The sequence below is a fragment of the Chlorocebus sabaeus genome, chromosome 9, assembly GCF_047675955.1.
Source record: "Chlorocebus sabaeus isolate Y175 chromosome 9, mChlSab1.0.hap1, whole genome shotgun sequence".
NCBI lineage: Eukaryota > Metazoa > Chordata > Mammalia > Primates > Cercopithecidae > Chlorocebus > Chlorocebus sabaeus.
Window position 1 is genome coordinate 60,685,959 of NC_132912.1, and position 23,868 is coordinate 60,709,826.

General features: G+C 49.3%; 1 protein-coding gene across 5 annotated transcripts in view; it reads left to right on the forward strand.

Annotated features, from left to right (window-relative positions):
* Window positions 1-23,868, forward strand: part of ANXA11 (annexin A11) — a 47,134-nt gene that overhangs the window by 11,130 nt on the left and 12,136 nt on the right. For 4 of the 5 annotated variants that reach the window (XM_007962796.3, XM_007962797.3, XM_038008989.2 and 1 more), the window contains exons 2-4: window positions 18,873-18,935; window positions 20,815-20,930; window positions 22,330-22,722. In XM_007962796.3, coding sequence (XP_007960987.2) covers window positions 18,881-18,935; window positions 20,815-20,930; window positions 22,330-22,722 — 564 coding nt within the window. In that variant the 5' untranslated portion in view covers window positions 18,873-18,880. Of the gene's footprint in view, window positions 1-8,180; window positions 8,202-18,872; window positions 18,936-20,814; window positions 20,931-22,329; window positions 22,723-23,868 lie in introns of those variants that run through there. The other variant, XM_038008986.2, reaches the window with a different exon arrangement.

A 23,868-nucleotide genomic window follows, 5' to 3' on the forward strand; every position in this document is an offset into this window, starting at 1 on the left:
AGTCTCACAGACTGGCTGCTAGTGTTTTATTTTAACTTTCCCCTAAAAAATATGTGCCTGTTTTTTCAGAAAGCAGTTGTAGAATGTAGTTCACCAGGCTGGTCAACATGGCGAAACCCCATCTCTACTAAAATTACAGAAATTAGCTGGGAGTGGTGGCGCACGCCTATAATCCCAGCTACTTGGGAGGCTGAGGCTGCAGTGAGCCGAGATTGTGCCACTGCACTCCAGCCTCGGTGACAGAGCAAGAGACTGCTTCAAAAAAATAAAAAAAGAAGAAGAATGTAGTAATATTCTCTTTTTTTTTTTTTTTTTTTTTTGAGACAGAGTTTCCCTCTGTTGCCCAAGCTGGAGTGCAGTGGCACGGTCTTGGCTCACTGCAGCCCCAGCCTCCCGAGCAGCTGGGAGTATAGGCATGCGTCTCCGCACCAGACTAATTTCTGTATTTTTAATAGAGATGGGGTTTTGCCATGTTGGCCAGGCTGATCTCGAACTCCTGACCTCAAGTGATCTGCCCGCCTTGGTCTCCCAAAGTGCTGGGATTACAGGTGTGAGCCACTGCGCCTGGCAGAAGTAATGTTCTCTTTCTAAAGTTAGATAACAAAGGATGCTTATTTTTTTATGCTTTATAATTCATCTATATGTTGTATTTATTGCTATATTATAAACATATTTTATAATAAAAAATGAAGAAAGCCAAATATGTTAATCCAAAAGGCTTATAATGAAGCCAGCAGTCCCCTGACACATCCTTCCTCTTTCCCTCTTTCTCCAGAGTTAACCATTTTTAACTCTTTATTTTTAATGAATAGGCTTATATGACTGTTTCTTAATTTATCAGTTTTGAAATATGTTGACTTCCTGCTTGATAGATTAGGAACCAATATATACATCAATATTTAATGTCTGCATTATTGTGACCGTAAATTGTATTGTTCGATGCTGTGCCAGTATTGTGCTGTGGTCACACATTAGGAGTACAATCCTTCCGGTCCCATTATTCCTCAAGTGGATGCTGTCCCCACTTGGGGGCCTGATTTTCTGTGTATCTATTGTTCCAAACTGGCCTAGTTGCTCCCCCCAGGCCCGCTGCTCAGCTGTTGTCCAGGGACATCTTTTTATAGTCTTCTGTGTTAGATTTTCCTGTTCCTAGATCCTATATATTTTATTTTCTTTATTTTCGTTATGTATGTTCTCATTTTGCTGAAATCATCCAGAAGTTCCTAAGAAAAGTGCATGGAAGGTAGATTTTGTTTTGTTTTTTGTTTTTGTTTTTGAAGCTTGTGTGCCTGCAAATATCTCTGTTCCTCCCTAATAGATAGAAATATCCATTCCAAATATCTCTATACAGTAGTGGTTAATTTAGCTGGCTATAGAATTATAAACTGAAAATAATTTCCTTCCCAAACACTGAACACATTATTCTGTTATCTTCTAGTTTCCAGTGTGGCTGTTGAAGTCCCGTGTCCTTCCAGTTCCCCTAAAAAGGACCCTTGTTCTTTCTTTTCTAAAGTTTTAGTATCTTTCTTTTGCCTCTTGTGTTCTCAGATTTCACAATGATTGCTTTGTTGACCTTTTTGCTTTGTGGATATAATATTTTCTCTTCCATCTCTGAGGATATTATTGATTATATTTTTGTCCTCTGTTTCTCACCATTGTCTGTTTCTTTGGTTCTCTTCCGTCTCTGAGGATATTATTGATTATATTTTTGTCCTCTGCTTCTCATTGTCTGTTTCTTTGGTTCCTTTTCTTCTGTTTTGGTCTCTCCCTTTCTTGGTATAGACTTTCTCAGATGTCCTGTGACCCTTTGCTGTCTATATGAAGAGGGAGACCATAAAAATCTGATTAAAGGGCATAGGTGAAATGTACAGGAGGGGCAGGATTTTATCACATCTCTTCCTCCTTCAGTGTGTTTCCTGGAAGGCAGTCATTCCCCAATATTGCAAAATTAATCTCTCCTCAGCCCTGGTCTTCCTACTGTACCTGCTGTTGCCTCGGGCAGGAAGCAGCAACCCAGGCTTGAACTCCCATGGGCCGCCCGCCTGATGGAACAAAAAGAATCATCCTAGAGAACTGGGCCTGAGTCTGCCAGCGGCTCTGAGGACAGGAAGCCTCTCCACCCACCCACCCTGCCCTGGGAACGATGAGCTCTAGCCTGGGAGTGGGGATTGGGCACCAGCCCTCTTAGGCTCCTGCTGTATCACCTTCACATGCCGCATCCCTCTCTCTGGTTGTCAGTTTTCCCGTTTGTGAAATGGGGTGAGGTGGGGTTGGTGAGAGTGAACTGAGTCGTCTGAGGTGCTGCACTGGCCTCTGGCATCCCGGTTGTGAGGTCTTGGCCGATGGGGTGTGATGGCCCTGCCTGTGCAAATCCGACTGGGCAAATGCTGACCGGGCGTGTGTAAACTGGCCACACGGAAGCCACTGAGGGCCCAAGTCCCCTGGTGACTCATGTTGACTGGTAATTCAAGTTAACACACCTGTAACGAGCCTGTTCCCGACACGTGGGAGAGGCGAGCACCTGGTTCCTGCTTCCATTGTTGGAAAGGGTTTTTTTGTAGTCTTGGTGGTTTAATACTTCCCTTGTTGAGGAAAACTGGCTGAGTTAGGTAGGCGTGTTCACAGAGCTTTCATGCAAAGAGAAGAGAGGCCCTTGGAAAGAGAATGCCATAGAAGGATCTGAAAGGGAAGAGAGAAGGAATGGTCACTGTATATATTAGTTTTCTTTAAAGTTTTTGTTGTTGTTGTTTGTTTGTTTTTGTTTTTTGAGACAGAGTCGCTCTGTCACCCAGGCTGGAGTGCAGTGGCACAATCTCGGCTCACTGCAACCTCTGCGTCCTAGGTTTAAGCAATTCCTGAGTAGCTGGGACTACAGGCGTGTGCCACCACGCCTGGCTAATTTTTGTATTTTTATTTTTATTTTTATGTTATTTTATTTTGAGACGGAGGTTTGCTCTTTTTGCCCAGGCTGGAGTGCAATGGCATAATCTCGGCTCACTGCAACCTCCGCCTCCCAGGTTCAAGTAATTCTCCTGTCTCAGCCTCCTGAGTAGCTGGGATTACAGGTGCATGCCACCATGCCCAGCTAATTTTGTACTTTTAGTAGAGATGGGGTTTCACCATGTTGGCCAGGCTGGTCTTGAGCTCCTGAGCTCAGGTGATCCACCTGCCTCAGCCTCCCAAATTGCTGGGATTACAGGCATGGATCACTGTGCCCGGCCAATTTTTGTATTTTTAGAGACATGGTTTCACTATGTTGCCCAGGCTGGTCTCAAACTCCTGGCCTCTTGCCATCCACCCACCTTGGCCTCCCAAAGTGCTGGGGCACGCGTGAGCCAGCGTGCCTGGCCAATAGTTTTCTTTAGAAATGTTTTTTATTGTAAATTAGCATTTATAATTATGTCAATTTATGGTGTACAAAGCGATGTTATAATCTATGAATACAATGTGAAATAATTAAAGCAAACTAGTTAATATATCCATCACCTCAAATAGTTTTCAACGACTAGTTTTCCATTACTGCTGTAACAAATTACTACAAACGTGTGGCTTAAAACCATGCAACTCTTTTTGTGGTAAAAATATACGCAACATAAAACTTACCATTTTACCCACTGTTAGGTGTGCAGCTCAATGGTGTTAAATACATTCACTTTGTTGTGCAACAGTCATTACCGTGCATCTCCAGAAGGTTCTCATTTCCCAAACTGACTCTGTACTCATGAAATGTAAACTCCCCATTCCCTCTTACCCAAGCCCTGGCCAACAGCAGTCTACTTTCTGTCCTTATGAATTTGACTACTTTGGAGACCTCATATAGGTGGAATCAGAAGTATGTGTTCTTTTGTGTCTGGTTTGTTTCATTTAGCACAATGTGTTGAAGTTTTATCCACGTTACAGCATATGTTAGCTTTCTTCTGTTCTGAGGCTGAATGATACTCTCTTTTTATGTGGAGATCTCGTTTTGTTTATCCATTCATCCATCGATGGCGCTTGGGTTGTTTCCACCTTTTGACTACTGTGAATTAGGCTGCTGTGAACATGGGTGTACAAATGTCTGTGGGAGTCCCTGCTTTCATTTCCTTTGGGTGTATAGGTTGAGTATCCCAAATCTGAACTATTCCAAAGTCCGAAACTTTTTGAGCTCTAACATGATGCTCAAAGGAAGTACTCATTGAAGCATTTTGGATGTTGGATTTTTGCATTTTGGATGCACAATGGTAAGTGTGATGCCAGTATTCCAAAATCTGAAATCATCTGGTCTGAAGACCAGCATGTCTGAAACACTGCTGGCCCCACACATTTTGAATGAGAGGTACACAGCCTGTATGCTCAGGAGTGAGATTGCTGGATCATAGGTATCGTAGTTCTAGGTTTAATTTTTTATTTTTTATTTTATTTTATTTTATTTTATTTTTTTGAGACGGAGTCTCACTCTGTCGCCCAGGTTGGAGTGCTGTGGCCGGATCTCAGCTCACTGCAAGCTCCGCCTCCCGGGTTCACGCCATTCTCCTGCCTCAGCCTCCCGAGTAGCTGGGACTACAGGCGCCCGCCACGGCGCCCGGCTAGTTTTTTGTATTTTTTTTTAGTAGAGACGGGGTTTCACCATGCTAGCCAGGATGGTCTCGATCTCCTGACCTTGTGATCCACCCGTCTCGGCCTCCCAAAGTGCTGGGATTACAGGCTTGAGCCACCGTGCCCGGCCTAGGTTTAATTTTTTGAGGAATCTCCATACTGTTTTCCGTAGTGGCTGCACTATTTTACCACATGGCTTTTTTATCTTAACAGTTTTATCTAATGGTCTCTTGGATCTCATGGTGCTAAAATGAAGGTGTTGGCAGGGTTGTGTCTTTGTCTGGTGGCCCTGGAGGTGAATGCTTCCTTGTCCTTTCCAGCTTTAGAGGCCATCTGAGTTCCGTGGCACTTGGTCCTTTTCCTCCATGGGTGGAATCCCTCTCATGCCTGGACTCTCTCCTGCTTATTCTTCCTTTTCATCCTTAACCCAGCAACAAAGGCTCTCTGCTTTGAAGGACCCTTTTCATTGGATTGGGCCCACCTGGATAATCTAGGCTAGCCTCCCCATTTCATGGCGGGTAACCTTAATCATGTCGGGACAGTCCGTTTTACCATGTAAAGTAACGCATTCACAGGAACCGGGGATGTCTTTGAGGGACTTAATCAGGGAAGCTGATGGTAGCTGAGTTTCAGGCTCTGAAAAGCCCTCCCTCTACCCCTTCCCTTACCAGCATTTTCCTGAGACCCTTGGACCCTAAGGGTTGGCTGGACACTACCCTTACTGTGTGGGCTGGGCTGGTCCCCTGGCGGGAGCCTGACACCAGATGAGGTTAGTGTATACCCAGGATCTGTGACCCTTTACTCCCTCTCCAAATGTCAAAGCCTGGCCTCTTTGGCCACTTGGGAGAGATCAACACTAGGTGTGTTAGTCACAGAGTGAAGATAACTGTGTCCTGCTTTACAAAGCGCGTTCCTGTTCTTTTTACTTTTAGTCCTCATAGTAATCCAAGGTAGGTGGGGTACATCAGATCTTTGCAGACAGAACGGAGGTTCAGAGAGGTTAAGTTGCCCAGGGAGGGTCACACAGCAAGCAGTTGCTTTAGGAACCAGACCTTGGCTCCAGGCTAATGCCTCGTAGGGACTGAGTTAAAATTAACTGAGCACCTGCTGTATGCCAATACCTGTTGTAGAGCTATATATATGAATACTATATTCTCACAGCTGTGTAATGAGATGGATGCATTTTTCCTCTTTTTACAGGTGAGGAGGAAGGCTCAGAGAGGTCAATCTTTATATCCAGGGTCACACAGCTAACAAGAGGTAGAGCTAGAATGGAATCATTGTCATTGGACTGTGAACCCTGTGTGCCATCCCGGTGGCCCAACAGCAGTGTTAGAAGATGATATCAGAGCTGTGTGGGCTGTGGTAAAACTCACGCAGCAGAATTGAGAAGTCCAGTGTGACTGTCCTGTGATGTTTGAGGCTCTTGATGGGGGAGTGTGGGCTGTGAAAAGATGGGGGATCTGGTTTAGAGTGTGTGAGAGAGAGTAATTGGGGTGGTAGAAGGGCCTACCGAGAATCTAGGGGTAGACACTGTGAAGCCAGTGTCAGTGAGACTCAGGCCCTGTGTCTTGGGTAACCTGCTGAGCTTCCCTTTACCTCGCACCGCAAGATGAGGGAGGGGCTTAGAGAAGTTTTTGCTTCCTTCCGGCAGAGCTGCTGGAAGGGTTGTCTTGTAGACAGTAACTGCCGCAGGGCTTGGAGTGTGGCACGTCCCTGTGGGCCCAGGAGCTCTGGGAGGAGCTGGGTTGGACTTTGCAGTGACTGGAGTGACCTAACAGCTAAGAGGGGTGGGATCAACAGGGAAGCCTCAGCCACCCTGGGACTTGTGCCTGATTGACATCAGCTCACTACCATTGTTCTGTTCGTCCCTCCTAGGCGGGCTCTGGGAGAAGCTCCCTCTGCTCAGGTGGTGTAACTGGCAGTGGCTCCCCCATGCGGAAGTGGGCAAACAAAGACAGAGACCTGCGTCCCCTCCCCACCCCTGCCACCTGCACTTACAAACACAACCCACTGTTTCCCTTTTTGGGAGTGAGTGTGTGAGTGTGTGTGTGTGTGTGTGTGCATCCATAGGTTCCGTCTAAATCCGTTCAGGCTGCTGTAATAAAATATCATAGACCGGGTGGTTTATAAACAACAGAAGTACATTGCTTACAGTTGTGGAGGCTAGAAGTTGAAGATGAAGGTGCCAGCTGACTCAGTGTCTGGTGAGGGCCCACTTTTTGGTTCACAAATAGGATAGTACCTTCTCCCTGTGTCCCCACATGGCGGAAAGGGTTGGGCCCTCTGGGCTCTCTTTTATAAGGGCGTGAATCCCATTCATGACGGCTCCAACCTCATAACCTTCCAGAGGCCCCACCTCCAGATGTCATCACATTGGGAGTTGGGATTTCAATAAATGAATTTTGGGGAGACAGAAGCATTCAAACTATAGCAGGTCCTGGCCACACTTTGGAGTCAGGGCTTGGGTGGGGGGCTTTTCCTGTCACTGCCACTGTGTCTGTTACAAGAACCCTAGCGTCCTCCAGGACCTGAGTGCTCATCACATGCTGGCCTGCGTGGCAGCCAGATACTAACACTGTGTCTCTGTCACCTTCTTCCTCTGCTGCCTACTTTCCACTCCTCAGAAATTCTGAATTGGACTCAGCATTTGACTGAGCATTGGCTCTTGTGTGAGCCCATTTGGTGTGAGTCAGAGATGACTCTGCCCACAAAGAGGAGCGGCCCAGCTTGCAGGGAAGCCTGCTCTGGAGGAGCGTGACAGAGAGAACTGCGTGTGATGCTGTGTGCTCTCGGCCTGCCTCATATGGAAAGTGAGTTCCTTCTCACTTGCCCCCACCCCCCTTCTCAGCACCTGGTCTGAAAAGGCAGGCAGTAGGAGAGAAGATGGCCCCGTCCGTGCCATGCCTCATTGAAGGTTCTGAGGACAGGCTCCAGTGCCCACAGGGTTGGAGCTTTTTGCAGGCCAAGGCCCTGCCTCTGTGGATCCCTCTCCCAGGCAGGTTTCCTCTCCAAGGGTCTTTCAGATCTCCCTGCCCTGTGGCCTCCCTCCACCATCAGTCTTGCCTCCACTGCCCCCTCTACTACTGGAGTGGAGCAGGCCCCCAGACACCCAGGCACGTGGAGGGGATGGAAAGAAAACAGTGCCAATTTCCTGTTGGTGCTTTCTCTATTGGGAGGCTGGAAAATCTAACACAGCCATGCCAGTGTGCTCCCCACTCCCATCCTCCACCTGTCACACTGCCCTGACCCTTCCCAATTCTGTGTTTCTCTCCCACCCTCTCCCTTCCCCCTTCAGTCCCCACAGTTCTCATCCTGGGCATTATCAAATGGCCCGGGATCTTCTCTTTCTTATTTTGTTTTGGAGAAACAGGATGTCATGATATGTTACATAATATAATGGGAACAAACTTGGTATTAAACTGTTACCATCCCCATTTTACAGATGGGGAAAACTGAGGCGCAGAATGGTCATGTAAACCGTCAAGATCGCATAACTGGTGGGGAGCAGGACTGGGATGTGAACGTGGGTAGTCTGGCTTCAGAGTCCATGTTCTTCTCACCATCCTCCACTGCCTTCAATGAAGTACCTGGGGTCATACAGTGAAACCAGACTTAGAAGCCAGGTATCCTGATTCTGAATTCCATGCTATTTCATCATACCAGTATCTCTAAAGCTCTATTCTTAAAATACTAGTTCCTGGGGCCAGTGGGCACTGTGAGGAAGTATAACGTAGTGGTAAAGTCCTGGGCTTTGGAGGCCGACTGCCTGGCTCAGCCATTCAATAGTTATAACCTTGAGCAAGTTACACAGCCTCTCTGTCCCTCAGTCTTCATTTCTGATATGAGAAGGATAATTTTAGTATTTGTCTTATAGGGTTGTTGTGAAGTTCAGTTCCACGTGAAGCACTTAACACAGCGCCTGGCACATAATAAGCATTCAATAAATGATGACTATTATTATGGCCTAATTAGTTTGGGAAATTTGAGGATAGAGTTAAGCAGGCACCTTTGTTCCAGGATTTATCAGAGCTTTTATTACACTATTGCAAATTGGCAGTTTCTTGGAAAGGGGATGTGTAGTTATAGTACATAACTATATGTAGTAAGCATTTTCTAAACTTTTCAAGCAACTAATCTCTTGCTCTTGTCTGCCTGTCTTGCTCCTTAAACTGCGTGCCTTCTAACTTCACAACTTGCAAGTTATGAAGCTGGCGTCAGAGAACACATTCAGGGCAGCACTGAGCTGCCCACCACACTGCCTGCTTCTAGGTGAGGCTGAGCTGGGCCTGGGCATCCCAGTTAGATCTGAGCAAGACTTTTGGGGGCAGTAGATGGTAGGTGTTCAGAAGCAAACAGACTTATAGTGAAAATGAACAGACCTGATGCCTGGAGGAAATGTTTGGAGCGTGTATGTTCTGGATACTTGGAGCTGTTCAGCTGTCATCAGTTGACTGTCATGCACTAGGTGGGTCCTGCTCTACAGAAGACCAAAATGCATATTGTGGGAGTGTGATGTCCTTGCTGAGAGCCTTGGATTTATAAGTGTTTATTATGCTCTTCCTTGCCCTGCAGGCCAAATACATCCTATTTGATACTTTAAAATAATCTTAGGAGCCAGTGAAGGAAGAGGTTATAAAGGAGAAAATTGACTAACTGGCAAAGCAGAAGCCAGTCCCCAGAACTCCATCTGTTCTTCCACTCAAGCTGCATTTATGAGGTGCACATTCAGCCAGATGCTTGGGTAACAGTGGGGAACAAGGCTGTGGGACTGCATTTTCAACTCTGGAAAACAACATTTGCAGATGGTTGGCAGCATCACCACTAGGTAGAGCTCAGTGGTCTTGGAAGAGCCCTAGGGAGGTTGGTTTTCTGGCCCTCTTGTATTGACAGGCGCCCCCTCAAACATTCATTCCAAGCTCGTACTCTTCCTAAGGTGAATCAGCACCTGAGTCCTTTGCTGGTGTAGAAGCCTGATCTTAGAGTCCCAACTGTATTAGTTATATAAACTCTGTCTGTCTGTCTCACACACACACACACACACGGTCCCTGATTCAAGATGGTTAAACTTACAGTTATTCAACTTTATGATGGGGTTACATCACTTTAAGAAGAGCTTATCGGGATGTAACAAGCTCCTCCACTTATGATGGGATTACAATGAGGCTACGGTTTTGATTGAGTGCATGTCACTCTTGCACCATCATAAAGTTGAAAAATCGTAAGTCGAACCATCATAAGTTGGGGACTGCTGTGTTGTCAGCATTAAATGCATTTTCAACTAGTGATGGGTTTATTGGGACGTAACCCCATCATAAGTCAAGGAGCATCTGTATGTCTTTTGTAAAGACAGCGTCTCATTATGTTTCCCAGGCTGGTCTCAAACTCCTGAGCTCAAATGATCTGCCTGCGTCAGCCTCCCAAAGTGCTGGGATTATAGGCATGAGCCACTGTGCCTGGCCTCTTCTTTCATTTTAAAGAATATATCAGCAGGGATTATTGGACCTGCATGATTTAAACTAGTGTCTTAGTTCATTTTGTGCTTCTCTAACAAGATATCACAGACTGAGTAATTTATAAGCAACAGTAGCTTATTTGGCTCACAGTTCTGGAGACTGAGAAGATAGTGAGGCTGCATCTGGCAAGGGCCTTCTTGCTGCTTCATAACATGGCAGAAGACATCACGTGGGTGAGAGAGAGCAAGAGTGAAAGAGAGAGCATGTTATACTTTTGTAACAAACACAATGGTGCTAAGGAGCCCACTTCCTCCATGCACATTAATCCATTCATGAGGGTGGAGCCTCTTAAAGGTCCCGCCTCTCAGAACCGTTGTACTGACCATTGAGTTCGCAGCACATGAACTCTGAGGGATACATTTAAACAATAGCAACGATATATTTACATTTTAAGGATACAGCCTTATGGGGAAGGTACTTTAAAAAATAAATTTGTGTGTGTGTGTGTGAAAACAGGTTAAGGATCTAATGTTTAAAAAAAAAAAAAAAAAAAAACTAATATACAAATGAATATTCCAGCCACCAGGCTGGGGAAGGCCAGTGGAAAATCATTCCACGAAAGCATCCATTTTAGTTCAGGCCTGCTTGGTTTGCTGCTAGGCCCTGAGGGGCAGGGGGTGTCACTGCTGTGTGGCTGTTTCTAGGCCGTTGCCTCTCAGCATTAACCTGGTATAGGCTCTGTTCCCAAATGAGCCCGGTGCTGTCCCTCTGGGGAGGACAGTCCAGAGTCCCAGGCATGGCACTGACACCATCCACCCCTCCTTTCCCTTCTGTGTCCCTGAAGTCAGGCAGGACACCAGCAAATGTGCATGGCCTAGCCTTGCTGGTGGCTGGAGCCCATATCTCCACCTCCCATTGTTGGGTAGAGACACAGCAAGGCTTCCCTTTTGGTAGGGGGATGACTGAGTGGGGGCAGTGAGGCTCTTCTTGCTCTGGCAGTTGCTTTCTGTCCCAGTGTAGCATTTCTAGATTCCTGTGTTAGGGGACTCCGGCTAGTACCCTTTTAAAGCCTGTGGAATTGAATGGTACACTTACGTACACAAAACACGGCTTTAGGGAACAGGCCCTTTTGCAGCCCCCGAGAAACACCCTCAGATAGCTGCTCTATGCTTTTGGCATTCACCGAACGCTTTGAGGCTGGCTTCTGATGCAGTGCTGTCATGCCAGACTCCTGTCGACTTTAGTAGGGGTGGCACCATGTTTGAGAGGCCGAAGAAGAGACCCCAGCGCCAGCGAACAAGGCATAGGGCTTATTGAGGGGACTTATGTATGGGGCGGTCCAGTGGTGGTAGGCTGGATGGGAGGACCACTACTGGTTGTAAAAAGCATGCAGTTTGTATGGCAAATTTTTTTTTTTTTAATGGAGTTTCGCTCTGTTGCCCAGGCTGGAGTGCAATGGCACGGTCTCGGTTTATTGCAACCTCCACCTCCCGGGTTCATGCCATTCTCGTGCCTCAGCTTCCCGAGTAGGTGGGACTACAGGCGCCCGCCACCACGCCTGGCTAATTTTTTGTATTTTTAGTAGAGACGTAGCATTTTAATTGAGCATCTTCCTTCCTAACCACCACCACCTGGCAACCTTCATTTAAAGTAGAACAAAGGGCCTTGATCTCCTGTATGGCCTGCATCCCATGGAATGGCTTACGGGTTCTGATGTTCCTTATAGATAAGGAATGGATCTCCAGGTCGGCCACAGTTCCTTAGCTCAGAACTCTGAACACACGTTCTTCTTAGACTGTAGGGTCGTTCTGGGTATGCTTAAGTTAAGTGATTGCTGTCAGGCGCATCTGCCATACAACTGTGGGGGTGCCCAGGTCTAGTGCATGTCCCTAGAGCTTGCTATTGTGAAGAAGAGTGTGTTAGTCTGTTCTCACACAACTATAAAGAAATATCTGAAACTGGATAATTTGTAAAGAAAAGAGGTTTAATTGGCTCATAGTTCTGTAGGCTGGGCCTTTCCCAGGTTGAAGGGCCCAGATTATGGGAGCCAAGGGACCAGCATTTTTAGCGAGCTCTCCAGGTGAGGAAAAGCATGATGCTGGCATCTACTTGGGGAGGCCTCAGGAAACTTACAATCATGTGGCAGGCAGATCTTAACCTGGCTGGAGCAGGAGGAAGAGAGGTGTGGGGAGGAGGTGCTACACTTTTAAACAACTAGATCTCACCAGAACTCTGTCATGAGAGCAGCACCAAAGGGGGAAATCTGCCCCCATGATCCAGTTAACTCCCACCTGGCACCACCTCCAGTGCTGGGAGTTACAATTTGATTGTATTGTAATTACAAATTACAATTTGGGCAGGGACACAAATCCAAACCACATCAACGAGTGAGATCAGATAAGCTAGAGAGTGTCCAATACCTTAAAGGAAAGGGTGTTTCCTAGAGTGTGGAGCACAGAACCAGTTACATCAGAATTACTGGGGACTAGGGGGTATGTGTGCTTGTTTACACTTCAGATTCCTGGGCCTATACCAGGTTAAAAGGCCCAGAATGGGCCAGGGCAGTAGAGTGTTTAGCGAGCTCTCCAGGTGATTGTCATGCGTGATGAAGCAGTGTGGCCTGCAGGGAGGCAGCATCAGCATCACCTGGGAGCCATTGGAAATGCAACTTCTTGGGCCCTGCCCCAGAGACACTGATTTAGAGACTCTGGAGGTGGGGCCCAGCAATCTGGGTTTTAACAAGCCCTATAGGTGACTATTTTCCAGAGCACCTATTTAACTGGAGAGGGCCCCAGCTGGATGAAATCAGGTGCACAGCTGCAGGTGGATGGTCGCAGTGAGGAAGGAAGGTCCTGAGAGGCAGGACCAGAGGCCAAAAGTTCCCCAGAGACAGGTTTCTAAGAATTGGACTAATCCCTAAGGAGGCCGGCTGCCTGCTGTGTGCAGGAGGCCCTCTCCATTGAGTCCCCGTGTCAAAGGGCTGTGATCAGAAGCAGGCATAGAGCAGGGGACATGCCCCAGCCATCAGAATTGCACCAGCAGTGTGAAGCATGTCACTTGCCCCATGCAAGGAAAGAAGGAGGAGAGAGGCAGTGGTCAGGGCAGAAGGTATGATTCTCATGGATGCCAGAGAGAGAGCGAGCAGATCTGCTGGCTTATAGCTCACTGTGTTGCCTCTCTCCTAGAGAGTGGGGGTTGAACAGGCTAGGGAGGGGGACATGAGGGCCTTAGAAATCCTGCCGAGCCCAGATTTGGCAGCCCTGGGGTGCCAGGAATGACTCCTCCAAGGACAGTCCCTTGTGGTGGCCTCTTTTGAAAAAATGCAGAGGTCAAAGTTACCAGAAGACTGGACTGTGAGCAGATTTCTTAATTTTCAAAGAAAAGGAGAAGAATGCTGCTTCTGTGAGTCAGAGAGAGTGTGCTGATCCTGCAGCCTCTAGCCGCCTAGAACGTGGATAGCTGGGGGGAAGATTGGTCGGCACTGGGAGCCTGTGTCCACCTGAAGGTCACCCCTGGCTATTGGGCTGCGTTTACTTTTCTTCTGGGGGTAATTAGGCAGATAAACAGGCTCTCTTCAGAGTAGATATGCTAGAACCCTCACTTGAGCACGTGGAGAAATGTGTACTGGGTGGTGGCAGTGAGTTGGGGGAGAGCTGGTTAAATGCCTGCACCCACATGGTGCCTGGTGTTTGATGTTGAACTGGGGAATTCTGAGTATGACAGTTCTGTAGTGTCCCTCGTTGGTCCTTTCATCGTGGTTACTTGGCAGAACACAAATGCCATGTCTGTTGCATCCGTGGATGTAAAACAAAGCTGAGAGAGAGGGGGAAGATGTTTGATGTTGAGCAGAATCCCAGAAGGTCTCAGCAGACTGGAGCAATGGGCAGAATCCAAGGGAGAAATTTCACAGGAGCCCATATAAGGTCTCTGTGGCCTGGAGAACCCACATGTACCAGTCCAGGGAGGTAGGGAGTAGCATCCACTGGAGGGAGAGGAAGGTCCTGCCCTGCACTCTTCAGACCATACCTGGGGCCTTTGGTTCTGAAAAGAACCAAAAGAGAAAGATAAGAGTGGGGTCAGGCCAGGCATGGTGGCTCATGCCTGTAATCTGAGAACTTTGGGAGACCGAGGCGGGCGGATCATCTGAGGTTGGGAGTTCGAGGCCAGCCTGGCCAACATGGTGAAACCCTGTCTCTACTAAAAATACAAAAATCAGACTGGCCTGGCATGGTGGCAGGTACCTGTAGTCCCAGCTACTTGGGAGGCTGTGGCAGGAGAATTGCTTGAACTCAGGAGGTGGAGGTTGCAGTGAGCTGAGATGGTGCTGTTGCACTGCAGCCTAGGTGACACAGTGAGACTCTGTCTCAAAAAAAAAAAAAAAAAAAAAAAAAAAAACAAAGAGTGGGGAGCAGACTTGAAACTATTTCAGGCAGAGAATGGTAGAGGGAAAAATGAGGCTATTCTTTCTAAGAAGGGAGGACTAGAGGTATATCTTGGGGAGAGGGGAAGACCCAGGGTTTCAGGACCACAGCTCACAGTGGGGTCGACCTGCCCTGTGGGGCTGTGCAGGGCAGAGCTCCTAGCCAGGAGGCAGATTTTGACTCCTGCTGGGAAATCCCTTAAAAGCCACCCCAGGAATGAACTCCACGAGTGCCATCAAGGCTGGCCTGCAGGCCTTCCAGGGTTACCAAGGCTGCCTGGAACTGAATGGACCCTGTGTGTGTTCTTTTAGTCTAGGAAGACCAGCCAGGACTTTGGGGGCCAAAAGGCTAGCCTCAAGTGAGCTCAGAAATCCGCACCTGAATTGGGCCTTTTTAGAAGTTTTTTAATGGGCAATACATGTGTGTGGCAGAAAGGCACGGGAAACAGATCTAAACCGGAAGCCTCATTTTCTAGCCCCAACTTTCCTCTTGAGAGGCAGCTAGTGTTAGCTCGTTTCTTGTGTGTCATTCCAAGGAGGTCCGTGCACGTATGCACACAGGAACCATTTAGTTTGTATGTTTCTGGGTTTTTTATTAGCTTAGTACATATACAGTACTGCACCTCGATTAATAATGGTGGTCATTTCATCTTTCCATGTCCAGAGCTGGCTAATTCCAGAAATAGCTACAGAGTATCCATTGTTGGATCTCTTGTGGTTTATTTAACCAGCCTCATTGGTGGAGGTTTAGGAGTTGTCGCAGATAAGGCTGTAGTAAAATTCATGTCTGTATGACGTTTCACACAGGTGTGTGTCCAGGAAAGACACTTACAGAAGTAGAGTTGCTGAGTCAAAGGTGTGCCATTTTAAATTTAAAGTTTTGACATCTCTGTATTTTATTTATTTATTTATTTTGGAGACAGAGTCTCGCTCTGTCACCCAGGCTGGAGTGCAGTGGCGCAATCTTGGCTCACTGCAACCTCCGCCTCCCAGGTTCCAGCCATTCTGCTGCCTCAGCCTCCCGAGTAACTGGTATTACAGGCACCTGCCACCACGCCCGGCTAATTTTTATATTTTTAGTAGAGACAGGGTTTCACCATGGCCAGGCTGGTCTCAAACTCCAGACCTCAGGTGATCTGCCCACCTCAGCCTCCCAAAGTGTTGGGATTACAGGCGTGAACCGCTGTGCCCGGCTGACATCTGTGTATTTTTAATTGGTGGTTTCCTCAGCACATTGGTGAAGGTAAACATCTTCAGCTCCTTTTCTGTAACTGCCAGATCTGTTCACATCATTTGACAGTTTCTCTAGTGGTTGTTGATCTTTTTCTTATTATATTAATAAAACTTTTTTCCTAGGTTTTTTTCTCATCTTTTTATTTATTTTTTTTTTAGTTTGTCTCTTATGCTGAAATTTTATTTTCTGCCTTTGGTTCTTGGGGCTACTTCTTTCATTGCATTCTTTGGCCTGGCTGGAATTTACTTGGTGTAAGGAACAGGGTGGTATCCAACTTTTGTTTCTCGGGTTTTTTCCTTGGCCTGGCTGTGGATGGAGCTTTTGGCTTCATTTCTCTGAGAGGGGGCCAGGAGTGGAGAGTGTCTTTGGTGCTCAAAGGTCCTGCCTAGTGGTGTCTCCAGAGAGGAAGGTGACAGAGACACCATCCGGCTCTTCCTGCTCACCTGTAGGGCAGTTCCTCCTATAAGAAGGTTCCTGGCCCACTGGTCATTTACATCCCCCAGGTTACCTCCTCACCAGTGAAGTCGGAGGGTTTGGCAGAGTCTGGGCAAGAAGGATCGAGTTGGGGCCGGGACGGGGAGGGCTTTGTACTGACAGCCCACCCAGCCTCAGGGACGTGAGTCACACCCTCTCTGAAGGTGATGCCACCGGGGACCTCATCCACCATGTCCTTAGGGGCTCAGAGAGACTGAAAGCTATGCAATGAGTAGGTTCTTGGTCCACACTACAGGAAGCCAATTCCAGCTCTCTCTCTCTCCAAAGCCATAGAGCTTTGCCTACAGTCACCCCTGGACCCACTGACCCAAACAAATGACTACACCCATAGGGCTGAAAACCAGACGCACCCTATGGGGACCGGTGGTACCTTAAGGAAGTTCTTTAGCTTCCTTAAAAACAGCATGTAGGCCAGGCACGGTGGCTTATGCCTATAATCCCAGCACTCTGGGAGGCCGAGGCAGGCAGATCACTTGAGGCCAGGAGTTCAGACCAGCCTGGCCAACATGGCGAAACTCCATCTCTACTAAAAATACAAAAATTAGCCGGGATAGTTGCGCCCTCCTGTTGGAGGCTGAGGCACAAGAATCCCTTGATCCCAGGAGGCGGAGGTTACAGTGAGCTGAGATCGCACCACTGCACTCCAGCCTGGGTAATAGAGTGAGACCCTGTCTAAAATATAAAAATAGGCCAGACGTGGTGGCTCATGCCTGTAATCTTAATACTTTGGGAAGCCAAGGCGGGCAGATCACCTGAGGTCAGGAGTTCGAGACCAGCCTGGCCAACATGGTGAAACCCCGTCTCTACTAAAAATACAATTAGCCAGGCGTGGTGGCGGGCATCTGTAATCCCAGCTGCTTGGGAGGCTGAGGCAGGGGAATCACTTGAACCCAGGAGGCAGAGGTTGCAGTGAGCCGAGATCATACCATTGCACTCAGCCTGGGTTACAGAGTGAGACCCTGTCTCAAAAAAAAATAATAATAAAAACTTAAAAAGAACAGCATAGGCTGGGCACGGTGGCTCACACCTGTAATCCTAGCACTTTGGGAGGCCGGGGCCGGCGGATCACAAGGTCAGGAGATCAAGACCATCCTGGCTAACACAGTGAAACCATCTCTACTAAATACAAAAAATTAGCTGGGCATGGTGGTGGGCGCCTATAGTCCCAGCTACTCAGGAGGCTGAGGCCGGAGAATGGTATGAACCCAGGAGGCGGAGCTTGCAGTGAGCTGAGATCGCGCCACTGCAGTCCAGCCTGGGTGACAGAGCAAGACTCTGCCTCAAAATAATAATAATAATAATAATAAAATTAAAATACTCAAAAAATAATAAAATAAAAAGAATAGCATATACCAGCCTGGGCAACATAGCAAGACTCTCAAAAAAAAAAAAATTAGCTGAGTATGGTGGCACATGTCTTTAGGAGGCTGAGGTGGGAGGATTACCTGAGCCCAGGAGGTCAAGGCTGCAGTGAGCCGTGATTGTGCCAGTGCACTCCAGCCTGGGTGACAGAGCAAGACCCTGTCTCAAACAAACAAAACCCAACATGCCCAGTTCTTCAAGATAGATATGAAGGGCAACTAGACTCTTATAGTTGGTTAGCATGGCCAGAACAGTGGTCTTCAAAGTGGGTTCCCTGGACCAGTAACATCATCTGGGAACTTGTTTAAAATGCAAAAACTGGTTCTACTGTCTCAGAAACTCTTGGTGGTGGAGCCCAGCAATGTGTTTTAACAATCCCATCAGGTGATTCTGATATGCATTGCAGCGTGAGACCCAGTGTGTAAAAAGAAACCACATACCCGAGACGAGCAGGTGTGATTGTTGAGGGAGGCTGCAGGTTTCCTCACATGCCTGCCTGCCATTGGGTGTCTCTGCAAACTGCAGCAGCAGCTGCTATTAGCAAGAACAGGCAGGTTGCACAATGTGGCTGGTGTCCCTCCTTGCAATTTAACTGGAATAGGACATTGCCAAGGGATCCATGTTCAGGAGGACTTCATGAGAGCAGGTGTCTCACCTCGCACCTGTCCAGGCCTCTCTTCTTCCCTTACTGACAGATCTGCAAATCACTTATTTCTCTTAGCAGCCTCTGCTGCAGAAACAGGGTGGTGCTGCCTCATTTGCCCTGGTTCTTCACCCTGCATCAGATGAACCTCCTGAGGGCGCTTTTTGCTTCTAGGAATGATGATTCCATACCTTACCAGGTCCCCTTGCCTGATAAACCAGAGGTTGGAGAATAAAGAGAGACAGGGGCCTCTGACTTCCCCTGTTGCTGAAGGGATGGCAATAAGGATACAGGAAGACAAATAGACAGACTTGGAGCCCTGAGAATGAGGCAGTGCGTCTCTAGCTCTGAGGTGGGAGAACAGACCCAGAGGCACACTGCACCCTTGCCAGCAGAGGCAGGAGCAAAGCTTCAGTGAGAGGGACTTTCAAGGGAACAGCCTGGTGGGCAGTGAATCCTGTTACTGTGGGTGGGTCCAGGGGTGTGGCCGCATGCTGGTGGGTACTGTTTCTAGCTGGAGGCGCCAGCAGGGGACAGTGAACTGGGCTGCAACAAGCAGGGCAGATGCAGCAGCTTCTCCTGCAGGGTCCCAGTTGTGGGGGTGGCTGCCCTCTTGAGAAGCTGGCTCCCACAGGCCAGCAGGGGCTGCCAGGCAGAGCCTGAATGTGCTTTCTTCTTCTCTTCCAGATCTAAGCATGAGCTACCCTGGCTATCCCCCACCCCCAGGTGGCTACCCACCAGCTGCACCAGGTAAGAGGGTCTGGGGTAGGGAGGAGAGTGAATGCTGCCTCTGTACAGTGGCTGGGAGTGGAGAGGGGAGAACAGTAGTTTCCTCCCTCCTCTCCTCCCCTCACAGCACAGCCCAGCAGGGGAGGAGAGGACAACAGGAGCAGAGGGACAGCCAGCGGGGGCAGGGGCTGGAGAAGAGCATTGAGGCTGAGGCCATGGGAGGCCTGGGTTTGAAACTGGCTCCAGAAAACCCTGGCCCAGGCCTGGGGCTGGGTGTCTTGCCTTACTCTCTAGTAACAGTAGGCAAATGCTGTCACTTTGAGACTCAGTTTTCTTCTCTGCAAAATTGCTTTAGGGATTTCTCCCTCATTAGGTGGTCCTGGATACTGATGAGATAGGCAGGCAGAGCCTCTGACGTGGTGCCCTCCAAAGCATTGCTAGGTGATAGTTGTCCCTTGCCACCTCTCCTACCCTCTGTTCAAGGTGTATGGGTTTGCAGCAACAAGATCCCCCTTGCCAAGAGAGGAAGTGGAGGCAGATGCTAAGGGTCGAAGGTCACTCATTCCCTGTTTTCTGCAGGAGCTGTGGGTAGTCACATGGAGAAGTCATCTTCTCTGGCCCTGGCCCCTTTTGGTCCTCAAATGAGATTTGGTCCCCACTATGGGAAAGGAAATAAGAGAGCTCATGGGACCAAGGGGAGAAAAGGGCCATTCCAAGGCTGGTCATCTTCAGGGTGCCTGAGCCGCTGCCCCTCGCCCCAGGGGACCCCCAGGCATCATTCATTTCTCTAGAGCTGAGGTCCTGTGGTTTGAGCACCACTGACCTGCAGGCCATTTACGTTCCCTCCCATTCAGCAGGTGAAGAACAAACTCAGACCGAGAGGTGGCTCAGCTGCTGTCCCAGAGCATGTTAGGGGCTGAACTGGGCCACTGCCCTCTGAACAAGCCCACCCCAGGTTGGCTGGCACTGGCCTCGGTTCCCTCTCTATAGTAGAAATCCTGCCACTGCCACCTTTGCTAGCACAGCTGAACAGCCTCTGAGTAGCAACAGAGAAGGAGGCAGGAGATTTAGGGAAGGTTCTTCCTGGAGGGTTTGGAGCCCTGGAGATGAAGAGCCGATCCGAAGCTGCCATGGACAGGAAAGCATCTAACAGGCCAGAGGCCCCATGGTAATGTCGAATGCCCATCAGGCACCCAGCTGAGCCCTGCAGGTGTTAACTCAGTCTTCGTCACAGCAGTCTAGGCATACACTCACTATGAGCCCGTTTGTCAGCTGAGGAAACAAGCCTAAGGAGGGTGAAAGCCTTGCCCCAGGGCACATACCGGTCCTGCTGGTTTCAGAGTGGGGTTTTCACCTCTGTTTCTTCCTGTCCTCTTGTGGGCTGGTATCTGTGTTTACCATGACCCAGCCCCGTCTCCCTCCAGCCTCTTATCCTGCTTCTCCCTGCCTTTTACAGACTTGTAATAGCCAACAGCCAAAGCCCCGCCCGCCAATGCCTTTGCATTACTGAAATCTCAGAGTTCCCTATGGTCACCTCTGTCATGGGCTCAGCGTGGTGTCCCACAACAGTCTGTCTTTGTCTGTCCTCCCGCTCCATGATGGTGAACTCAGGAGGGCAGAGCCTGCCTGGGCTTTCCCAACCTCCTTAATACCCCATAGAGGGTCTTGGGAGTGATTGGGGAACTCTACCTTCCTCCCTGGGAAGAGGGGAAGGTGTCCCCTCCTCTGCCAGTGGGCTAGGGGGAGACTTTCCCCCTGGTGTTTTCATGTGGTCTGTGGTGTCCCGAGGCTCGAGGCTCTACTGGGCCTCCCTTCCTGACCACCTGGGAGCTCGCATCTCTGCCTTTCCCCGTGTGGTTGGGGGACTGGTAGGGGCTAAATGGCTTGATGTTGCTTTCAGGTGGTGGTCCCTGGGGGGGTGCTGCCTACCCTCCTCCGCCCAGCATGCCTCCCATTGGGCTGGATAACGTGGCCAGCTATGCGGGACAGTTCAACCAGGACTACCTCTCGGGAATGGTGAGTCCAGCCTTCCTGCTGAGGCGGCCCTGGGGCCACACCTGCGTGGCCAGAGGAATCAAAGCTGCTGGCCTCTGGGGCTCCAGAATTGTCTGTGTGTGTGTTGCTGTGGCGTGTAGTGTGTTGAGCTGTACGTCAGAACAGGGTTTTCATCAGGCTTCTGCCACCTGCTCTCTGCCCCTGTCTGGGTCTCACTTTTCCCATCTGTAAAATGAGGGGGGGGAACCAGATGATCTCACAGGTCCGTTTTAGCCCTGCGGGGTTAGGGTCAGGAGGGTGGTGAGGGTATGTGCATGAGTGTGCATGCACGTGCTGTATATGAGTATCCACATTCGTGTACCTGCGTGTGCGTGTGTGTACATGTGGAGGGCTCTTGTGGTTAGACCTGGGTGGGTGTTTGGCAGGTGTCTTGGGCAGACATGCTACTTTTTAAATTTGTTGTTTTGCTTTTAAAATAATACATTTTATGATTTGAAAACAAACGTATGCTTAGGGGAAAGTATGCAACCAGTACACACCCTAATTTGTGCCAGGCCCAGTTCTAGGCACTGGGGATAAGTGAATAAAATAAACAAAAGTCTTGGCCGTGCTGCATTTATCATCTATGGGGAAAAGACAAGCAGTAACTTAAGTCAACGATGTGATGTTATTGAAAGTGTAGGTGCCATGGGAACAAGATGAGCAGGGTAAAGGGGTCAGGAGTGGGGGTGGGGTGATGGAGGGATAATGATTTTAAGTTGGCAGTAAGGTGGGTCTGGCTGAAAAGAGGATGTGTGAGCAAAGACCTGCAGCAGGGGAAGGAAGTGCTGTATGGATGTCTAGGGAATGCCAGTGCCCTGAGGTGCCAGGGGGCCTGAGGTGCTTGGGGACAGGGAGGAGAGGCCAGTGTGGCTAAAGTGGAAAGGCGAGGGGATGAGATGAGAAATGAAGTCTGGGGGTCCAGCTCTTGCAGGGTGTAGGAGGCTATTCATCCTGAGGATTTAGGCTTTTATTCCTGGTGAGTGCAGATGCACCTGAACATGCCTGCCAGAGGTGTCTGTGGGTAGCAGGCTGATGTGACCAACCCTGAGTATGGGACCCACATGCCTTCTTGGGCAGTGAGCTCTTAACCTTCACCCAGGTGGTCTGGGATGGGAGGAGCAGCCATGTGGAGAGGGAAGGCATTTCCCCTGCAGAAGGGGGTGAGGATCTCTGGTTTGCATCCAGCCGCACTGTTTACTGGCTGTGTAGCTTTGAGCAAGTAAACTCATTCTGTGGTCTGTGAAATAGGTATAACGGTACTTCATGTTCCACAGGCGGAGACGCTGTGAGGACTGACTTGGCTTAGATATGAAAAAGCGTGGAGGGACAGAGCGCAATGGGGCCCATTGGCCTCATGCTCTGCTTTGTGTCCTTGCAGGCGGCCAACATGTCTGGGACGTTTGGAGGAGCCAACATGCCCAACCTGTACCCTGGGGCCCCTGGAGCTGGCTACCCACCAGTGCCCCCTGGGGGGTTCGGGCAGCCTCCCTCTGCCCAGCAGCCTGTTCCTCCCTATGGGATGTATCCACCCCCAGGAGGAAACCCATCCTCCGGGATGCCCTCATATCCGCCATACCCAGGGGCCCCTGTGCCAGGCCAGCCCATGCCACCCCCCGGACAGCAGCCCCCAGGGGCCTACCCTGGGCAGCCACCAGTGACCTACCCCGGTCAGCCTCCAGTGCCACTCCCTGGGCAGCAGCAGCAACCAGTGCCGAGCTACCCAGGATACCCAGGGTCTGGGACTGTCACCCCCGCTGTGCCCCCAACCCAGGTGAGTGTCAGCCCACTGCCTCCCTCGGTCCAGGCCTGGGCCCCAAAGACTGGAGACACATGGTCCAGTAGATGGGGAGACAGGGAAAGGCGCAGGCCTCCAGTTACAACTTCTTGTTTTAACAAAGAGTGTCGGCCGGGTACAGTGGCTCATGCCTGTAATCCTAGCACTTTGGGAAGCTGAGGTGGGCAGATCGCTTGAGCCTAGGAGTTCAAGACCAATCTGGGCAAAATGGTGAAACCCTGTCTCTACTAAAAATAGAGAAAAATTAGCTAGGCGTGGTGGTGTGTGCCTGTAGGCCCAGCTACTCAGGAGGCTGAGGTGGGAGGATCATCTGAGCCCAGGAGACAGAGGTTGCAGTGAGCCGGGATCATACCACTGCACTCCAGCCTAGGCAACAGAGTAAGACCCTGTCTTTAAAACAAACAAACAAACAACAACAACAACGAGAAACAGAAAAACAAGGAGCGGCACCTTCTTGCAGACTCCCCACCTCTGGGTTGTGTTGCTTAAGGCCAAAGGGAGCTGCCCTGTTTCTCCCAGTGTGATGAGACACTCCACATGCGAGTTAGGTCAGAACACTCCTGGCGAGTACTCCTTATTCCTCTGTGTCATTCACTGCCTGGGCTGTGTGTTTTGTAAGAACTGCCCAGGCCACCTGTCTTAAGGCTTTGTGCCCAATAGCGTCTTCAGTCCCCTTGATATGCACCCCCCACAGACAGGTTTTGGAGGATTCTTAAAATTCCCTTTGGATAGGGAAAATGTTGGCAGTTCCTCCAGGGTTGATCTTGGCTCATTTTGGAGAACAGTTCATGTTTGCAGAGCCTAGAATTCGTTGTCATGGTTATATGGCCCAGCCAGCCAGCACAGGGGTAGTGGTATGTGCTTGATGACTATTTTTAGACAGAGGGTCTCCTTTCCTCCTTCCCTTCCATACCTACACGTTCCCCCACCCCGTGCCATCCTCCAGCCTCCCTCCCTTATCTTTTCCGTGAGCTGCCGCCATAATTGTGTTATAAGCAGTTTGTACCAGCTCCTAGGAAGACAATCCACTGGGAGACAGTATAACCTGGAAAGTTCAAATTTGCTGGGCTGTGCAGCTGTCAGGGTCTGGAGGAAGTCCGGCAGGTGCTAGTCTAGAGAACA